The 15,335-nt window shown below is 48.1% G+C and overlaps 1 protein-coding gene across 1 annotated transcript in view; it reads left to right on the forward strand.

Moving 5' to 3' along the window:
• KIF20A (kinesin family member 20A) overlaps positions 1 to 6,629 on the forward strand; it is a 213,670-nt gene extending 207,041 nt beyond the window's left edge. The window contains 1 exon segment of the mRNA XM_030211810.1: positions 6,083 to 6,629. Coding sequence (XP_030067670.1) covers positions 6,083 to 6,388 — 306 coding nt within the window. The 3' untranslated portion in view covers positions 6,389 to 6,629.
• The last annotated feature ends 8,706 nt before the right edge of the window (positions 6,630 to 15,335 follow it).

Consider the following 15,335-nt stretch of genomic DNA (forward strand, 5'->3'; position numbering starts at 1 on the left):
CAGCAGAGCATAGCCGCCATCCAAGTGTCAGTGCCGGGCGACCTGCCAGTCGGAGGGAGGTTGAAAGCTTTTCACCAAAGGTGGCCTCTCATAACCTCCGATCAGTGGGTTCTCCAAATAGTCCGGCAAGGATACACCCTCAATTTGGCCTCAAAACCTCCAAATTGTCCACCGGGAGCTCAGTCTTACAGCTTCCAGCACAAGCAGGTACTTGCAGAGGAACTCTCCGCCCTTCTCAGCGCCAATGCGGTCGAGCCCGTGCCATCCGGGCAAGAAGGGCTGGGATTCTATTCCAGGTACTTCCTTGTGGAAAAGAAAACAGGGGGGATGCGTCCCATCCTAGACCTAAGGGCCCTGAACAAATATCTGGTCAAAGAAAAGTTCAGGATGCTTTCCCTGGGCACCCTCCTTCCCATGATTCAGGAAAACGATTGGCTATGCTCTCTGGACTTGAAGGATGCCTACACACACATCCCGATACTGCCAGCTCACAGACAGTATCTGCGATTTCAGCTGGGCACAAGTCACTTCCAGTACTGTGTGCTACCCTTTGGGCTCGCCTCTGCGCCCAGGGTGTTCACAAAGTGCTTGGCTGTAGTAGCAGCAGCACTTCGCAGGCTGGGGGTGCACGTGTTCCCATATCTCGACGATTGGCTGGTGAAGAACACGTCCGAGGCAGGAGCCCTGCAGTCCATGCAGATGACTATTCGCCTCCTGGAGCTACTGGGGTTTGTGATAAATTACCCAAAGTCCCATCTTCTCCCGGCGCAGAGACTCGAATTCATAGGAGCTCTGCTGGATTCTCGGACGGCTCGCGCCTATCTCCCAGAGGCGAGGGCCAACAACTTGTTGTCCCTCGTCTCGCGGGTGCGAGCGTCCCAGCAGATCACAGCTCGGCAGATGTTGAGATTGCTGGGCCACATGGCCTCCACAGTTCATGTGACTCCCATGGCCCGCCTTCACATGAGATCTGCTCAATGGACCCTAGCTTCCCAGTGGTTTCAGGCTGCTGGGGATCTAGAAGACGTGATCCACCTGTCCACGAGTTTTCTCGAATCCCTGTATTGGTGGACAATTTGCTCCAATTTGACTCTGGGACGTCCTTTCCAAATTCCTCAGCCACAAAAAGTGCTGACCACGGATGCGTCTCTCCTGGGATGGGGAGCTCATGTCGATGGGCTTCACACCCAAGGAAGCTGGTCCCTCCAGGAACGCGATCTACAGATCAATCTCCTGGAGTTGCGAGCGATCTGGAACGCTCTGAAGGCTTTCAGAGATCGGCTGTCCCACCAAATTATCCAAATTCAGACAGACAACCAGGTTGCCATGTACTACGTCAACAAGCAGGGGGGCACCGGATCTCGCCCCCTGTGTCAGGAAGCCGTCAGCATGTGGCTCTGGGCTCGCCGTCACGGCATGGTGCTCCAAGCCACATATCTGGCAGGCGTAAACAACAGTCTGGCCGACAGGTTGAGCAGGATTATGCAACCTCACGAGTGGTCGCTCAATTCCCGAGTGGTGCGCCAGATCTTCCAAGCGTGGGGCACCCCCTTGGTGGATCTCTTCGCATCTCGAGCAAACCACAAAGTCCCTCAGTTCTGTTCCAGGCTTCAGGCCCACGGCAGACTGGCATCGGATGCCTTCCTCCTGCATTGGGGGGAGGGCCTGCTGTATGCTTATCCTCCCATTCCTCTGGTGGGGAAGACTTTGTTGAAACTCAAGCAAGACCGAGGCACCATGATTCTGATTGCTCCCTTTTGGCCGCGTCAGATCTGGTTCCCTCTTCTTCTGGAGTTATCCTCCGAAGAACCGTAGAGATTGGAGTGTTTTCCGACCCTCATCACGCAGGACGAAGGGGCGCTTCTGCATCCCGGCCTCTGGTCCCTGGCTCTCACGGCCTGGATGTTGAGAGCGTAGACTTTGCCTCTTTGGGTCTGTCAGAGGGTGTCTCCCGCATCTTGCTTGCTTCCAGGAAAGATTCCACCAAGAGGAGTTACTTCTTTCTATGGAGGAGGTTTGCCGTCTGGTGTGACAGCAAGGCCCTAGATCCTTGCTCTTGTCCTACACAGACCCTGCTTGAATACCTTCTGCACTTGTCTGAGTCTGGCCTCAAGACCAACTCTGTAAGGGTTCACCTTAGTGCAATCAGTGCATACCATTACCATGTGGAAGGTAAGCCGATCTCGGGACAGCCTTTAGTTGTTCGCTTCACGAGAGGTTTGCTTTTGTCAAAGCCCCCTGTCAAGCCTCCTACAGTGTCATGGGATCTCAATGTCGTTCTCACCCAGCTGATGAAACCTCCTTTTGAGCCACTGAACTCCTGCCATCTGAAGTACTTGACCTGGAAGGTCATTTTCTTGGTGGCAGTTACTTCAGCTCGTAGAGTCAGTGAGCTTCATTCAGGCCCTGGTAGCCCAGGCCCCTTACACCAAATTTCATCATAACAGAGTAGTCCTCCGCACTCACCCTAAGTTCTTGCCAAAGGTCGTGTCGGAGTTCCATCTGAACCAGTCAATTGTCTTGCCAACATTCTTTCCCCGTCCTCATTCCTGCCCTGCTGAACGTCAGCTGCACACATTGGACTGCAAGAGAGCATTGGCCTTCTATCTGGAGCGGACACAGCCCAACAGACAGTCCGCCCAATTGTTTGTTTCTTTTGATCCCAATAGGAGGGGAGTGGCTGTGGGGAAACGCACCATATCCAATTGGCTAGCAGATTGCATTTCCTTCACTTACGCCCAGGCGGGGCTGGCTCTTGAGGGTCATGTCACGGCTCATAATGTTAGAGCCATGGCTGCGTCGGTAGCCCACTTGAAGTCAGCCTCCATTGAAGAAATTTGCAAAGCTGCGACGTGGTCATCTGTCCACACATTCACATCTCATTACTGCCTGCAGCAGGATACCCGACGCGACAGTCGGTTCGGGCAGTCAGTTCTTCAGAACCTGTTTGGGCTTTAGGATCCAACTCCACCCCCCGAGGGCCCTGTTTGTTCTGTTCCAGGCTGCACTCTCAGTTAGTTGGTAAATTTTTTAGGTCAATCTCAGTTATGTCCTCGCCGTTGCGAGGCCCAATTGACCATGGTTGTTGTTTTGAGTGAGCCTGGGGGCTAGGGATACCCCATCAGTGAGAACAAGCAGCCTGCTTGTCCTCGGAGAAAGCGAATGCTACATACCTGTAGAAGGTATTCTCCGAGGACAGCAGGCTGATTGTTCTCACAAACCCGCCCGCCTCCCCTTTGGAGTTGTGTCTTCCCTTGTCTTTGTCTTGCTACATATGAGACTGGCCGGCTCGGGCGGGAAGACGGCCGCGCATGCGCGGTGCGCGCGAGGGCTAGCAAAGGACTTTGCTAGTGAAGATTCCGATTGGAGGGGCTGCCGTGGACGTCACCCAACAGTGAGAACAATCAGCCTGCTGTCCTCGGAGAATACCTTCTACAGGTATGTAGCATTCGCTTAATACTATTATAAAATACATACATCCTAAACAGACAATACTGGCACATGATTTGTGGTTATTTTTATTTACTTGGATTTTTGTTCATATATTTTCAGTAGTTGTTCAAGGTGCGTTACATTCAGGTACCACCTGTCCTGTCAATATGACAGGGTGGGTTACAATTCAAAATACTTGAGTCCTGCCAGAACAGTCCCAAACCCAGCCACAGCAGTCAAAAGTGCTTGATCTGATTTTTCTTCCTAAGATCTTTCCATTCTTTTACATACTTGGCTGCTGGGAGACTAGTCCTCTGCCCCCCCCCCCCCCCCCCCCCCCCCACACACACACACGGAGCACAGCTAAAGCTACTACAGAAGAACAACTGTTTCAGGTTGCTTCTTTTTGGAGAGAAAACTAATCTAAATAGAAAAAAAAATTCTAGCCCCCACTGAGACTGGAAGGCTCACCACGTCCACCACCTGCTGAAGACTGAGAAATACTGATTCTTAGAGGGGCTGTATAGTATATTTATTGGTTCACTCAAGGATTGCGAGTTCTCAGTCTCTACTTGCTGGTAGGTGTGCTCACCCCATCGGTCTTCTCTGGGCCAGTCTGGAAGGACACTAAGAAAACATACTTGGTGTGAGGTGATACAAAAGAGATTGGGGTGAAGGAAGATTCAGCTCATACAAAGGGCAGAGACCGTCTTTGGTACATAGGAACTGAAGCTGTCTTTCTACTCCTCCAGACGGGGTATTCTCCTCTGGGGACTCGAGTATGCATGACCACTATTTGAAACCGGGGTCTAAGGGCTCAGCACTCCCTTCTTCTCAAGCCTTGCAAGGTAGTATCGCTTAGGTCCTAAGCAGAGGTTAGTCTCTTTGGTCCCTATTAAAGGAAAGGGTATCTCTGTGCCCCTTTCTAAGGGATCAAGTTTTAATAACGTTTGACATATCACCTCACAGTAAAAACTTCCAAAGTAATGTATAACACATTCACGCAATGCCCTAAAAAGGAACCACACTATCTCTAGGACAGAAAAAAAACAAGAGGAATTAGGCTTTGTTACTTTTGAGATGTTTGTAAGTACCCAGAGTCTTTTTAATTTGGGAATAGGTCTCTTCCCCACCCCCCCATTTGTGTGTGCTAACATAATGCAGTGGTCTATGGTGAAGGTGAATCAAGGCGATGATCATCTCAGCAACAGTTGGCAAGTCTCAGAGATCCAGATCAACCACTAGGTCGGCACACGGCATTCTTATAGGCAGTTAGGTCTGTCGTGTCCTTGCCTCTATTGTACACCTTCATTAAGTGATTTTAATGTGGTTATGTAGATTGAGAGGTTCAACACCATGAATGTATGGGGTTGAGAACTAGTGTAGGTCTGGGTAGAACTTGGATACATCCCACTGGTCTAGCTTAGACATTAACCAAGGAGAAATTTGGACTTACCTGTTAATTTCCTTTCCTCGAGTTCTGCCTGACCAGAAGCTACCCACTTATTTATTTTAAAAATTTATAGACCGCTTTATCTCACAATTCTAGACAGTTTCCAAAAGAAACCCCTGGAACACATAAGCCAAGAACCTTTGACAGCTGAGTATGTTGTAGGCCATGCAGAGGGTAGTTATTTCCTTTGTGTATGGCTGCCTTATTCCTGGGGTGGTGACTATGAACTGATGATTTTGACTGCAGTAGGTCTGGCTTTAGGAGTGAATTAGAAACTCACAAGTACCTTCACTAGTCTTAGTTTTGATATAGGATACTGAGGAGCTGAAGGCAGCACTAGCCCCCTTATAAGGGAAATTAAATCAACTGTGCTGTAGTTTATGGTTCTCAACATTGTCCACTAGGAGTGGCCTAGTGGTTAGGGTGGTGGACTCTGGTCCTGAGGAACTGAGTTCGATTCCCACTTCAGGCACAGCGCCTTGTGACTCTGGGCAAGTCACTTAACCCTCCATTGCCCCAGGTACAAATAAGTACCTGTATATGTAAGCCATATTGAGCCTGCCATGAGTGGGAAAGCGCGGGGTACAAATGTAACTAAAAAAACAAACAGTTAACTAGATTGACTAAAAGGCAGTAACTGACCACCACCTATTCAACTGTATGTAAAGTATTAATGCCCAAAAGGGAGGGTCCAAGAAAACAAAGGGGCAGACGATCTGCAAACTCCAAGGTGGAAACTGTACAAAGCAGATCGTAGATAAACCAAAAGGATATTTATTGATATAGTAAAAATAAAAATAAAATATGCATACAGTGGATAGCCCGACACAGGCCGTGTTTCGCCCAACTGGGCTGCTTCAGGGGCTAAGAAATAATAATAAATAAATATATAAATAAAAATCATATGACAGTAGTATTGTAAAAAGATATCATACAAATTATATAAATTCATAAAAACAACATTAAAATTGATAAGGCATTAAATGCATTTAATGCCTTATCAATTTTAATTTATATATTTATTTTTACTATATCAATAAATATCCCTTTGGTTTATCTACGATCTGCTTTGTACAGTTTCCACTGTAAAGTATTAATGAAATGTTTACTTTGCTTGTGGGGGGGGGGGGGGGGGGGTAAGGTAAAGTTTAAGTACAAGCATAGTCTAACTGCCTATCATTCCCTTCTCATTGCTAGGACCAGACACTGGCAGAGCTGCAGAATAACATGATGCTGGTAAAGCTAGATCTGAGGAAGAAGGCTGTCTGTATTGCTGAACAGTATCACACTGTGCATAAACTACAGGGGACACCATCCTTCACCAAAAAACGCCCATGTGCCAATGCAGAGAATCTACAGCCTGGAAAGAAACCATTTCTTCAGAACTTTGTACCCAGGACTCTAGGCCAGCAAAACATGACAGACAGCAGCCCGTATACACGCATTCTGCGCTGTCGACAAACTCCTGTGCTGAAGTCTGTGGCATTTCGTACCAAATATTAACTGAGAGCAATTCTGTGTTTTGCCTTGTTCCTCTTCCCCCAATTTCTATACGCATATCTTATGTTTATTGAAACCTTACTTTCTGGTGGATTTTAGCTAATCTTGTAATACATCTAACGGAGCTCTGCCCAATACAAATTTGCCATATAACCCTCTTCAATAATGGGAGCCTGTACTGTTACATAGGTCATATTTGTAGGGCAATCAGTCCAAAAATAAATGTTTACAAACCTTTTTTTTATACAATTGTCATTTTTGCTGAATTTTAGTATAAGGGGCCCCGTTAACCTGGACTTATAGCCAGTCCCATCTTGGGATAGAAAAAGCATGTTTTTGTTTTTTAATGGTTATTCTGTTAGTGCTAACCATGCATTATGGGTGTTACATAACAACTATATATATATACTAAAAATATTTACAAATATGTGAGGCTCAATTAAATAGGAGGAAGACTCCTGCTTACTGTTACATACCCTAGTGTAGTTATGCTCATCCTACTGTCACTCACAAGGGCAAACAGAGTAGAACACATCATACTTTCCCTGTTGGTAAGAAAAATGTTGTGGGATTCTAAGCAATGATTTTCTGGTACTAAAAAATTAAGTCCAGCATGATAGGGAGTGTAGTTCTTTTCTGAGGTTACATGAACCACCAGCAATTGTATTTTTCTTTCCTATACGATGGTGTAGTTTCTCCCCTGCTCTGTTTTTATCTTTAGGTCCTGTTTTATTGTATGTACATTTTGCTCGTCCTTTCTCTTTTCTTCTTTACTACTACTTAACATTTCTAAAGCGCTACTAGGGTTACGCAGTGCTGTACAATTTAACATGGAAGGACAGTCCCTGCTCAAGGAGCTTACAATCTAAAAGACAGGTGTACAATCTAAAGACAAGTGTGGAGTCCGTCTGAGAGGGAATACTATATTTCACGAAAGGTTAGGTGCCGAACGCAGCATTGAAGAGGTGAGTTTTAAGCAGAGATTTGAAAACGGATATGGGAGGGAGCTTGGCGTAGGGGTTGAGGAAGATTGTTCCAGGCAAAGGGTGAGGCAAGGCAGAATGAGCGGAGCCTGGAGTTGGCAGTGGTGGAGAAGGGAACTGAAAGGAGGGATTTGTCCTGTGAGCGGAGGTTACGGGCGGGGACATAGGGGGAGATGAGGGTAGAGAGGTAGTGAGGAGCCGCAGACCGGGTGCATTTGTAGGTAAGGAGGAGAAGTTTGAATTGTATGCGGTATCTGATCGGAAGCCAGTGAAGTGAGGAGAGGGGTGGTGTGAGTATATCGGTTCTGGCGGAATATAAGACGTGCGGCAGCGTTCTGAACGGATTGAAGGGGGGATAGATGGCTAAGTGGGAGACTGGTGAGGAGTAGGTTGCAGTAGTCAAGGCGAGAGGTAATGAGAGCGTGGACGAGAGTTCGTGTGGTGTGCTCAGATAGGAAAGGGCGAATTTTGCTGATGTTGAAAAGGAAGAAGCGACAGGTCTTGGCAGTCTGTTGGATATGCGCAGAGAAGGAGAGGGAGGAGTCGAAGATGACTCCGAGGTTGCGGGCAGATGGGACGGGGAGGATGAGGGTGTTACCAACTGAGATGGAGAGTGGAGGAAGAGGAGAGGTGGGTTTAGGTGGAAAGACGAGGAGCTCGGTTTTGGACATGTTCAGCTTCAGGTGGCGGTTGGACATCCAGGCAGCAATGTCGGATAAGCAGGCCGATGCCTGGGTCTCCGCGGTGATGTCTTTAAACTGTATGCTACCTAGACACACGTTTGATAGATGGGATAGAAAGTCCTTAACCTTAAAGGTGAAATTAGGCCTTACCTGCTAATTTTCTTTCCTCTAGACCCTCCAGACCGGTCACGACGCGTGGGTTATGTTCCTCTACCAGCAGAGGGAGACTGAGAAAACACTGAACTTTTGACTACTGTATATATACCCTGTGCAGTACACCCAATAGCCAGTATAACCTTAACAAAGCAGAGAACAAAACACTAACTGTGACTAACAACCCTGTATGTGTTCGCTGCCAACTGAGAACCTTCTTGTTATTCTTAAAGGATTCTTTTATATATATGTGTGCTTCCACAGGTGGACTATCGAGTCACGGTCTCACCTGTCTCAGACTCATACCAAGAGAGAACTGATAAATGGAGTCTGAAGGTATAAAACAATCAACAGCTGCCAAGAAATCTGAAAACACCAAGCTGACCTTCTGGCCTACAATACAGACAGGGTGGGTCCTTGACCGGTCTGGAGGGTCTAGAGGAAAGAAAATCAGCAGGTAAGGCCTAATTTCACCTTCCTCTGCAACCCTCCAGACCGGTCAAGACACGTGGGACGTACCAAAGCAGTAAGAATCTTATGGGCAGGACCTACGAAGGCCAGAGGTCAATACTGCTGCACCAAAACATGCCTCTTCGCATGTACATCAATCCTCTAATGCTTAACAAAAGAATGCAACGAAGACCAAACCGCCGCACGACAAATATCTGACGGAGGGATCATACTATTCTCCGCCCACGAGGCCGCCATCCCCCTAGTGGAATGAGCAGAAAAAAACTTAGGTACCACATGACCCTTCACCAAATAAGCAGATGCAATCGCCTCCTTCAACCACCCTGCTATAGTCGCCTTAGAAGCCGCTGCGCCCTTTCTAGGCCCACCATGAAGAACAAACGATCCGAAACTCTGAACTCCTGAGTTCTAGACAAATAACAACGCAAGACTCTCCGCACATCCAACTTCGCAAGCCGACGCTGCTCTGCGTCCCCCTTCAAGTCACCCAAAACTGGCAAAGAAATGACCTGATTTACATGAAACTCAGAAACCACCTTGGGCACAAAGGAAGGCAACGTCCGCAACGATACCCTTTCCTTGGAAAACGACAAAAAAGTCTCTCTACAAGACAAAGCATGGAGCTCCGACACCCTCCGTGCCGAAGTAATAGCAACCAAAAAGACCGCCTTTAAAGAAAGATCCTTGCAAGAGGCTGAAAACAAGGGCTCAAACGGAGGCCTAACCAAAGCATCCAAAACACGATTCAAATCCCATGGAGGCACCACCTTCCGCTGAGGCGGACGCAGCAACTTAACTCCCTTCAAAAAACGAACCACTTCAGGAATAGAAGCTAACGACTTCCCCTGAACCTTCCCACGAAAACAGGACAAAGCTGCTACCTGCACCTTCAAAGTAGACAAGGCCAGACCCCTGTCCAAACCATCCTGCAAAAATTCCAAGTCGTCCGCCACTGAAGAGTGGAAAGACATAACATGACGATCCTCGCACCAGTGCTCAAAGAGTCTCCAGACTCGGACGTACGCCAAGGAAGTGGATTTCCAGCAGGGAACTCAACATCGTATCGATGACCCTAGAAGAAAACCCTTTCTTCCTTAGCGTCCCTCCGGACCAGGATTGGACTGATGGGTTGTGCTTGCCTACCAGCAGGTGGAGACTGAGAAAAACTCTGACTCTAGAGAGCCAATAGGAGCCCTGGCCATGTGACCTTAGCCTCAGTATTTTCTCAGTCTCCCAGCAGGTAGGAAGCGAGCCCATTAGTCTCTCTCTTTATCTTTCTCTTTTAGAGGTTAATAATAAGAACAACAATGCTACCTCTTCTTCTGTGCCTAGGAATTCTCTGTTAGACGCTGGTCAGGTAGGGTTTTCTTTTCCTTTCTTTCTTTTACAGCCTCTGGGGTGTTAAACTCGGGTGCCCCGGGTCCCTACCCCCTACCTCCCCATCTCCCATATGTAGCTGGGAAGGGCTACCCTTTGTTTAGAAAGGTGTATGTCTTTGGGAGAGGCAGCCACTATGGAAAGTTAAAAGTACAAGTATTTTTTCCTTCCCCAGCATTTTAACGAGCAAGTTGTTTTTGAAAAAAAAAAAAAAAGGGGGGGGGGGGACAATACACAGATGGCTAACGAGCACAATCATATAGGAACTTACAAGCAGAAGTATTTTTTCTTTCCCCAGGCTTGTAACGAGCAGGCTCAGCTGTTAAAAAAAAAACAAAAAAAACAAAACAGCCTTCTAAGGAACAGAGGCAGCTATGTGGGTTTTCTGTTTCTCTTCAGCACTTTTCTCCTTATCTAGCTAGCAGTTGTTTCTCCGTTTCATCGCGTCTTGGGCAGCGGGCGCTAGCTTGTTTTAAAAAAATAAAAAAATAAACAAATATGAAATAAAATGGCGCGAAGCATTGTTTCTCGGTCAGGCACAGCTCTGCCATGCAGAGGAGGCCACAGCATATGTTTTGTCAACGCTGGAGTTTTCCGTTTCTTCAGGGCCTTTTCGTTGGGTACAGTCAGCGATTTCCTGCTTCTTCATTTGCCAGTCTGGTCCGTCGTGTCTTTTTTCACTGTTTTCTCATTCTGTTAATTTTGGCGTGGCTGGCCGCCATTTTGTTTCTGCACCAGCAGCTTCTCCGTCGCATCGTTTTTTTCTGTGTTTCTTTTCTTCTAGGGTGCAGACGGAAACGGAGACACTGTATCTTCTGGCGATTCTCAGAAGACGAGAAGTTTTGTTTTTTGCCCTGTCTTGTTCTCCACATATTCCATCTAATATAGTCTGGAGGCAGTTTTCAGGGGTCCATGGTTTGCCCAGGGTTAGTCCTCGGCGTTACTATTTAATGCTATCTATGTTTTATATGAAAGGCTTATTTACCTGCGCACTTTTTGAACACTATTTGCGGGGGGAAAAAAAAAAAGCTTTCAGGCTGGTTGCTCTGTAATCTCGAGTAATCTTTCTCTGTGGGTTTCCAGTGCTGTGGCTGTACCATATTTCTAATTCAAATACCATGTTTTCAGTTTCTGGCATGGTTGCAGTCATGTATTGTGTTCACTGCTGTACCATATTTCTAATTCAAATACCATGATTTCAATTTAGATATACCCAGAGCTTCTTTTTTCTGGCATGGTTGCAGTCATGTTTTTTGTGTTCACTTCAGCATCGGCTGAAAACTCAATAATTAAATACCCAACTAAATGATAATAATGCTCAGGTATGTTACCTCAAGTAACTTCAGTTCTAGCACTCTCAGGTTTAGTCTCTATTACAAAGTCCCTGGGGGTCTTCTTGCAGGGGCGGCATCATCAGCTATTTTTTCTGTCTAGTATGTATTACACTTTGAGAAGTTATTTCTTCAGACGTGCCTGAACACTATTTTGCGCACCTACAACGGCTGTCAATTCATCTGGAATTCTAGCTAATTCTGCGCCAGAAAATGCTATACTTATTCTCTTGAGTATGACATTTGTTCTAGGGTTGCATATTTATCTCTACTGTTATTCTCATCAGTTTAGCTTTCTATGATGAAAATCTTAGTTACATGGCTGCCTTGTATACATCATTTTTTCTGCTCGTATCTAGGTACTGGTCCAGGAACCTAGTGTTGCATGACAGATTTAGTAGCTCAGGTTTTCTGTTTTCACTTTCTGTGGCTGAATTACAGTCATATTCCCTTTGTCCAGAAGTTCTTGCAGTTTTTTTCAAGACAGTTATTCTTGTCACTTCGCTAAGTTTCTCTTTCTACAGTCTCCCTAGCAGGTGGCGTAGGGGACAATCTACAGAGCCTCTTGGACCTTTGGTCATTTCCTCGATCTATGTTTCGGGGGTCAATTTTACTTTCTAATTTCCAAGAAGGAATTTTCTTTCATCTTATTTGGAACCTCAAGGCCTTCCTCAGTGCTCTCAAAGTCTCCAGTCTTTCGCTTAAGGATCTTGGATTTGTCATAGTGGCGCTTAGTGCAGTGTACTTTTTGGCAGACGCTTATCTGCATATTCCTCTCAGAACCAGTCTCTGATAGTTCTTTCGGTTTTCCGACTCGGGGGTATCATTTGCCGTTTCGGGCTTTGGTTGGGTCTCCAACAGCCCCTCCTATTTTCACCATACTTATCCTTCCTCTCAGACAAGAGGTGATTCTTGTTCACTCAGTTAGAAGACTTCCTATGTTCGGCAAGGAGAGTATTTAACGGCCTTGGATATGTCAGAGGCTTGTTTACATATTCCTATTCTGCAAGTTCACTGCACATTCGTGTGCTTTACAATTCTAGGTCGACATTACCAGTTTCATGGCGGATCCGCGCACTTTCACCTAAGTTGTAGTTGTACTAGCAGCGGCGCTCATGAAACAACCTGTACCTCTCAAGAGCCAAGCCATAAGCGAGAACCGAGCTGGGTCTGGCATAATTATCGGACCTTGACACAAGACTACTGATTCAGACAATGGAAGCGGCTCCTCCACTGCCAACCGCACTAGATCTCCGTACCACGACCGGCGCGGCCAATTTGGAGCTATCAGAATCACCCGGCCGGGGTGACGTTCGATGCGCTGTACTACTCGCCCGACTAACGGCCACGGAGGAAAAACATACAGCAACTCCTGAGGCCAGGGCAACAGAAGAGCATTGAGTCTCTCCGGCGACGGAAAAATCTCTGAACTTGCGCATTGCGGTTCCTTGCCATAAGATCCATCACTGGAAGACCCCAGACCGACACAATGCGCTCGAACACTGACCGATGCAGGGACCACTCTCCGGGGTCTAGAGTATGTCTGCTGAGATAATCCGCATCCACGTTGTCCACTCCTGCCACATGAGCCGCTGAAAGCGCCTGAAGATGCACTTCTGCCCATTGGCACAACTGCACCGCCTCCTCCGCGACCGCCGGGCTCTTTGTGCCTCCTTGAATGTTGACATAAGCGACTGCTGTGGCGCTGTCGCAGAGCACTCTGACTGCCTTGAAGACAAGCCGAGACTGGAAGGCCTGAAGCGCCAAACGAATGGCCCGAGTCTCCAAGCTGTTGATGGACCACTGTGCTTCTGACCGCAACCAGCGACCCTGAGCTACCTGGCCGAGACAATGAGCTCCCCAACCTTGCAGGCTGGCGTCTGTGACCAGTACCACCCACTGGGGAGACTCCAACGGCATTCCCTTCTGCAGATTGCTCGAGTTGAGCCACCACCGGAGACTGAGCCGAGGGATGGGCAACCGCGGCAGAAGCATCTCCAACTCCTGCGACAGCGGTGCCCAACGACTGAGAAGAGCTGACTGCAACGGACACATGTGCGCCCTGGCCCACGGTACTACTTCTATGGTTGCCGCCATCATCCCCAGCACTTGAAGGTAAAACCGCGCCGTCTCCGCAAGAAAACGAATCTGAACCTGCAACTTTTGAATCCATGGCTCTGGCAAGACTACTTGACCATTTTTTGTGTCAAAGAGAACCCCCAGATACTCCAGGGACTGCGATGGAACGAGATGACTCTTGCTGAAGTTCACTACCCAGCCCAGAGACTGTAGGAACTGTACCACTTGAGACGTAGCCACCTCGCTTTCCGCCCTTGACTTGGCCCGAATCAGCCAGTCGTCCAGGTACGGGTGCACCAAAATACTCTGTCTCCGCAAAGTCGCCCCCACCACTACCATAACCTTGGAAAAGGTGCGGGGAGCTGTTGCCAGACCGAAGGGCAGGGCACAAAACTGAAAATGCTTCCCCAAGACTGCAAAGCGAAGAAAACGCTGATGAGCCGCATGAATGGGAATGTGAAGATAAGCCTCTGTCAAGTCCAGCGAGGTTAGGACCTCTCCCTTCCGCACTGCGACAATGACAGACTGCAACGTCTCCATGCGAAAAGAGGGAACCTTGAGCGCTGCATTGACTCTCTTCAGATCTAAGATAGGACGAAAGGCATCCTTTGGGACCACAAAATAGATCGAATAGCACCCTGAGAGCTGCTGAACGAGAGGAACAGAAACCACTGCCCCCAGGCTGAGAAGACGATGCAACATGTCCCGCACTGCTCTTCGCTTGAGCCTCGAATGACAAGGGGACTCCAGAAAACCCTCGGGAGGCAAACTGTCAAACTCTAGAGCATACCTGTCCCGAATCACCTCGAGAACCCACTGATCCGATGTGATCTGGGCCCAGCTCTGGAAAAAAAGACTCAGCCGAGCCCCTACACGCACCAGAGCCTGGACCCGCACACCTTCATTGTGAAATTTGTCCCGAAGACTGACCTCCTGCGGAAAAGTCACGCCCTCCGTGACCACTCCCTCAAAAGGACTGGGTGCGCTGGAAGAACCGACCTCTGGAAGTTCCACTAGACCTCCCGGCCTATACCGCCGAGCCTCCCTAAACCGACCTCGAGAGGAAATACCCCTAGCACCCGACTTAGGCTGAAAATCGGGAAGCCGAGGAACCTTGGCATCAGTAAGACCTCGCACTAATTTGTCCAAGTCCTCTCCAAAAAGCATAGAACCCTTGAAGGGAAGAGAACACAACTTAGCCTTAGAGCCTGCATCCGCGACCCAACCTCGCAACCATAGGGCCCTACTTGCCCCCACAATCAAGCCATTTTTGGCTTACGCACGCAACAAATCATAAAGTGCATCAGACAAAAGACGATCCCATCTCCAACTTGGCTAACTCATGAACCCCTGAGGTTCCCACGTCCACCGAATCATCCAGAAGCTTCTCGGACCAGCGGAAACAAGCTCGAGCCACCAGGCCCCCCCACACACCTAGGCTTGCAGGGCCAGAGCCGACAAATCAAAACTACGCTTGAGAAAAGATTCCAACCTCCTATCCTGGGGGTCACGGAGAGCGGTTCCGCCGTCTACTGGGCTAGCCGTAGCTTTAACAACAGCCGCCACCACCACATCTACTGTGGGCGCCTTAAAAGAATCTCTATCCTCCTGCGGGAGAGGATAAAGCCTCATCATTGCTTTAGAGACCTTACACTGTGAATCCGGCGAATCCCATTCCTGAGAAATCATATCCCGTATATCCGCGTTCATGGGAAAGGACCGCACTTTATGCTGAATGCCCTTCACCAAAGGATCCACCGGTTTAGACTCTCCCAAGGCCACCTCCGGTTGGTCAAACTTAAGGGTGGACGAAACCTGATCTATGAGCTCAGCAAGCTCATCCCTTTGGAAAATCCTAACTACGGAGGGATCC

This window comes from Microcaecilia unicolor, chromosome 8 (genome assembly GCF_901765095.1).
Source record: "Microcaecilia unicolor chromosome 8, aMicUni1.1, whole genome shotgun sequence".
NCBI lineage: Eukaryota > Metazoa > Chordata > Amphibia > Gymnophiona > Siphonopidae > Microcaecilia > Microcaecilia unicolor.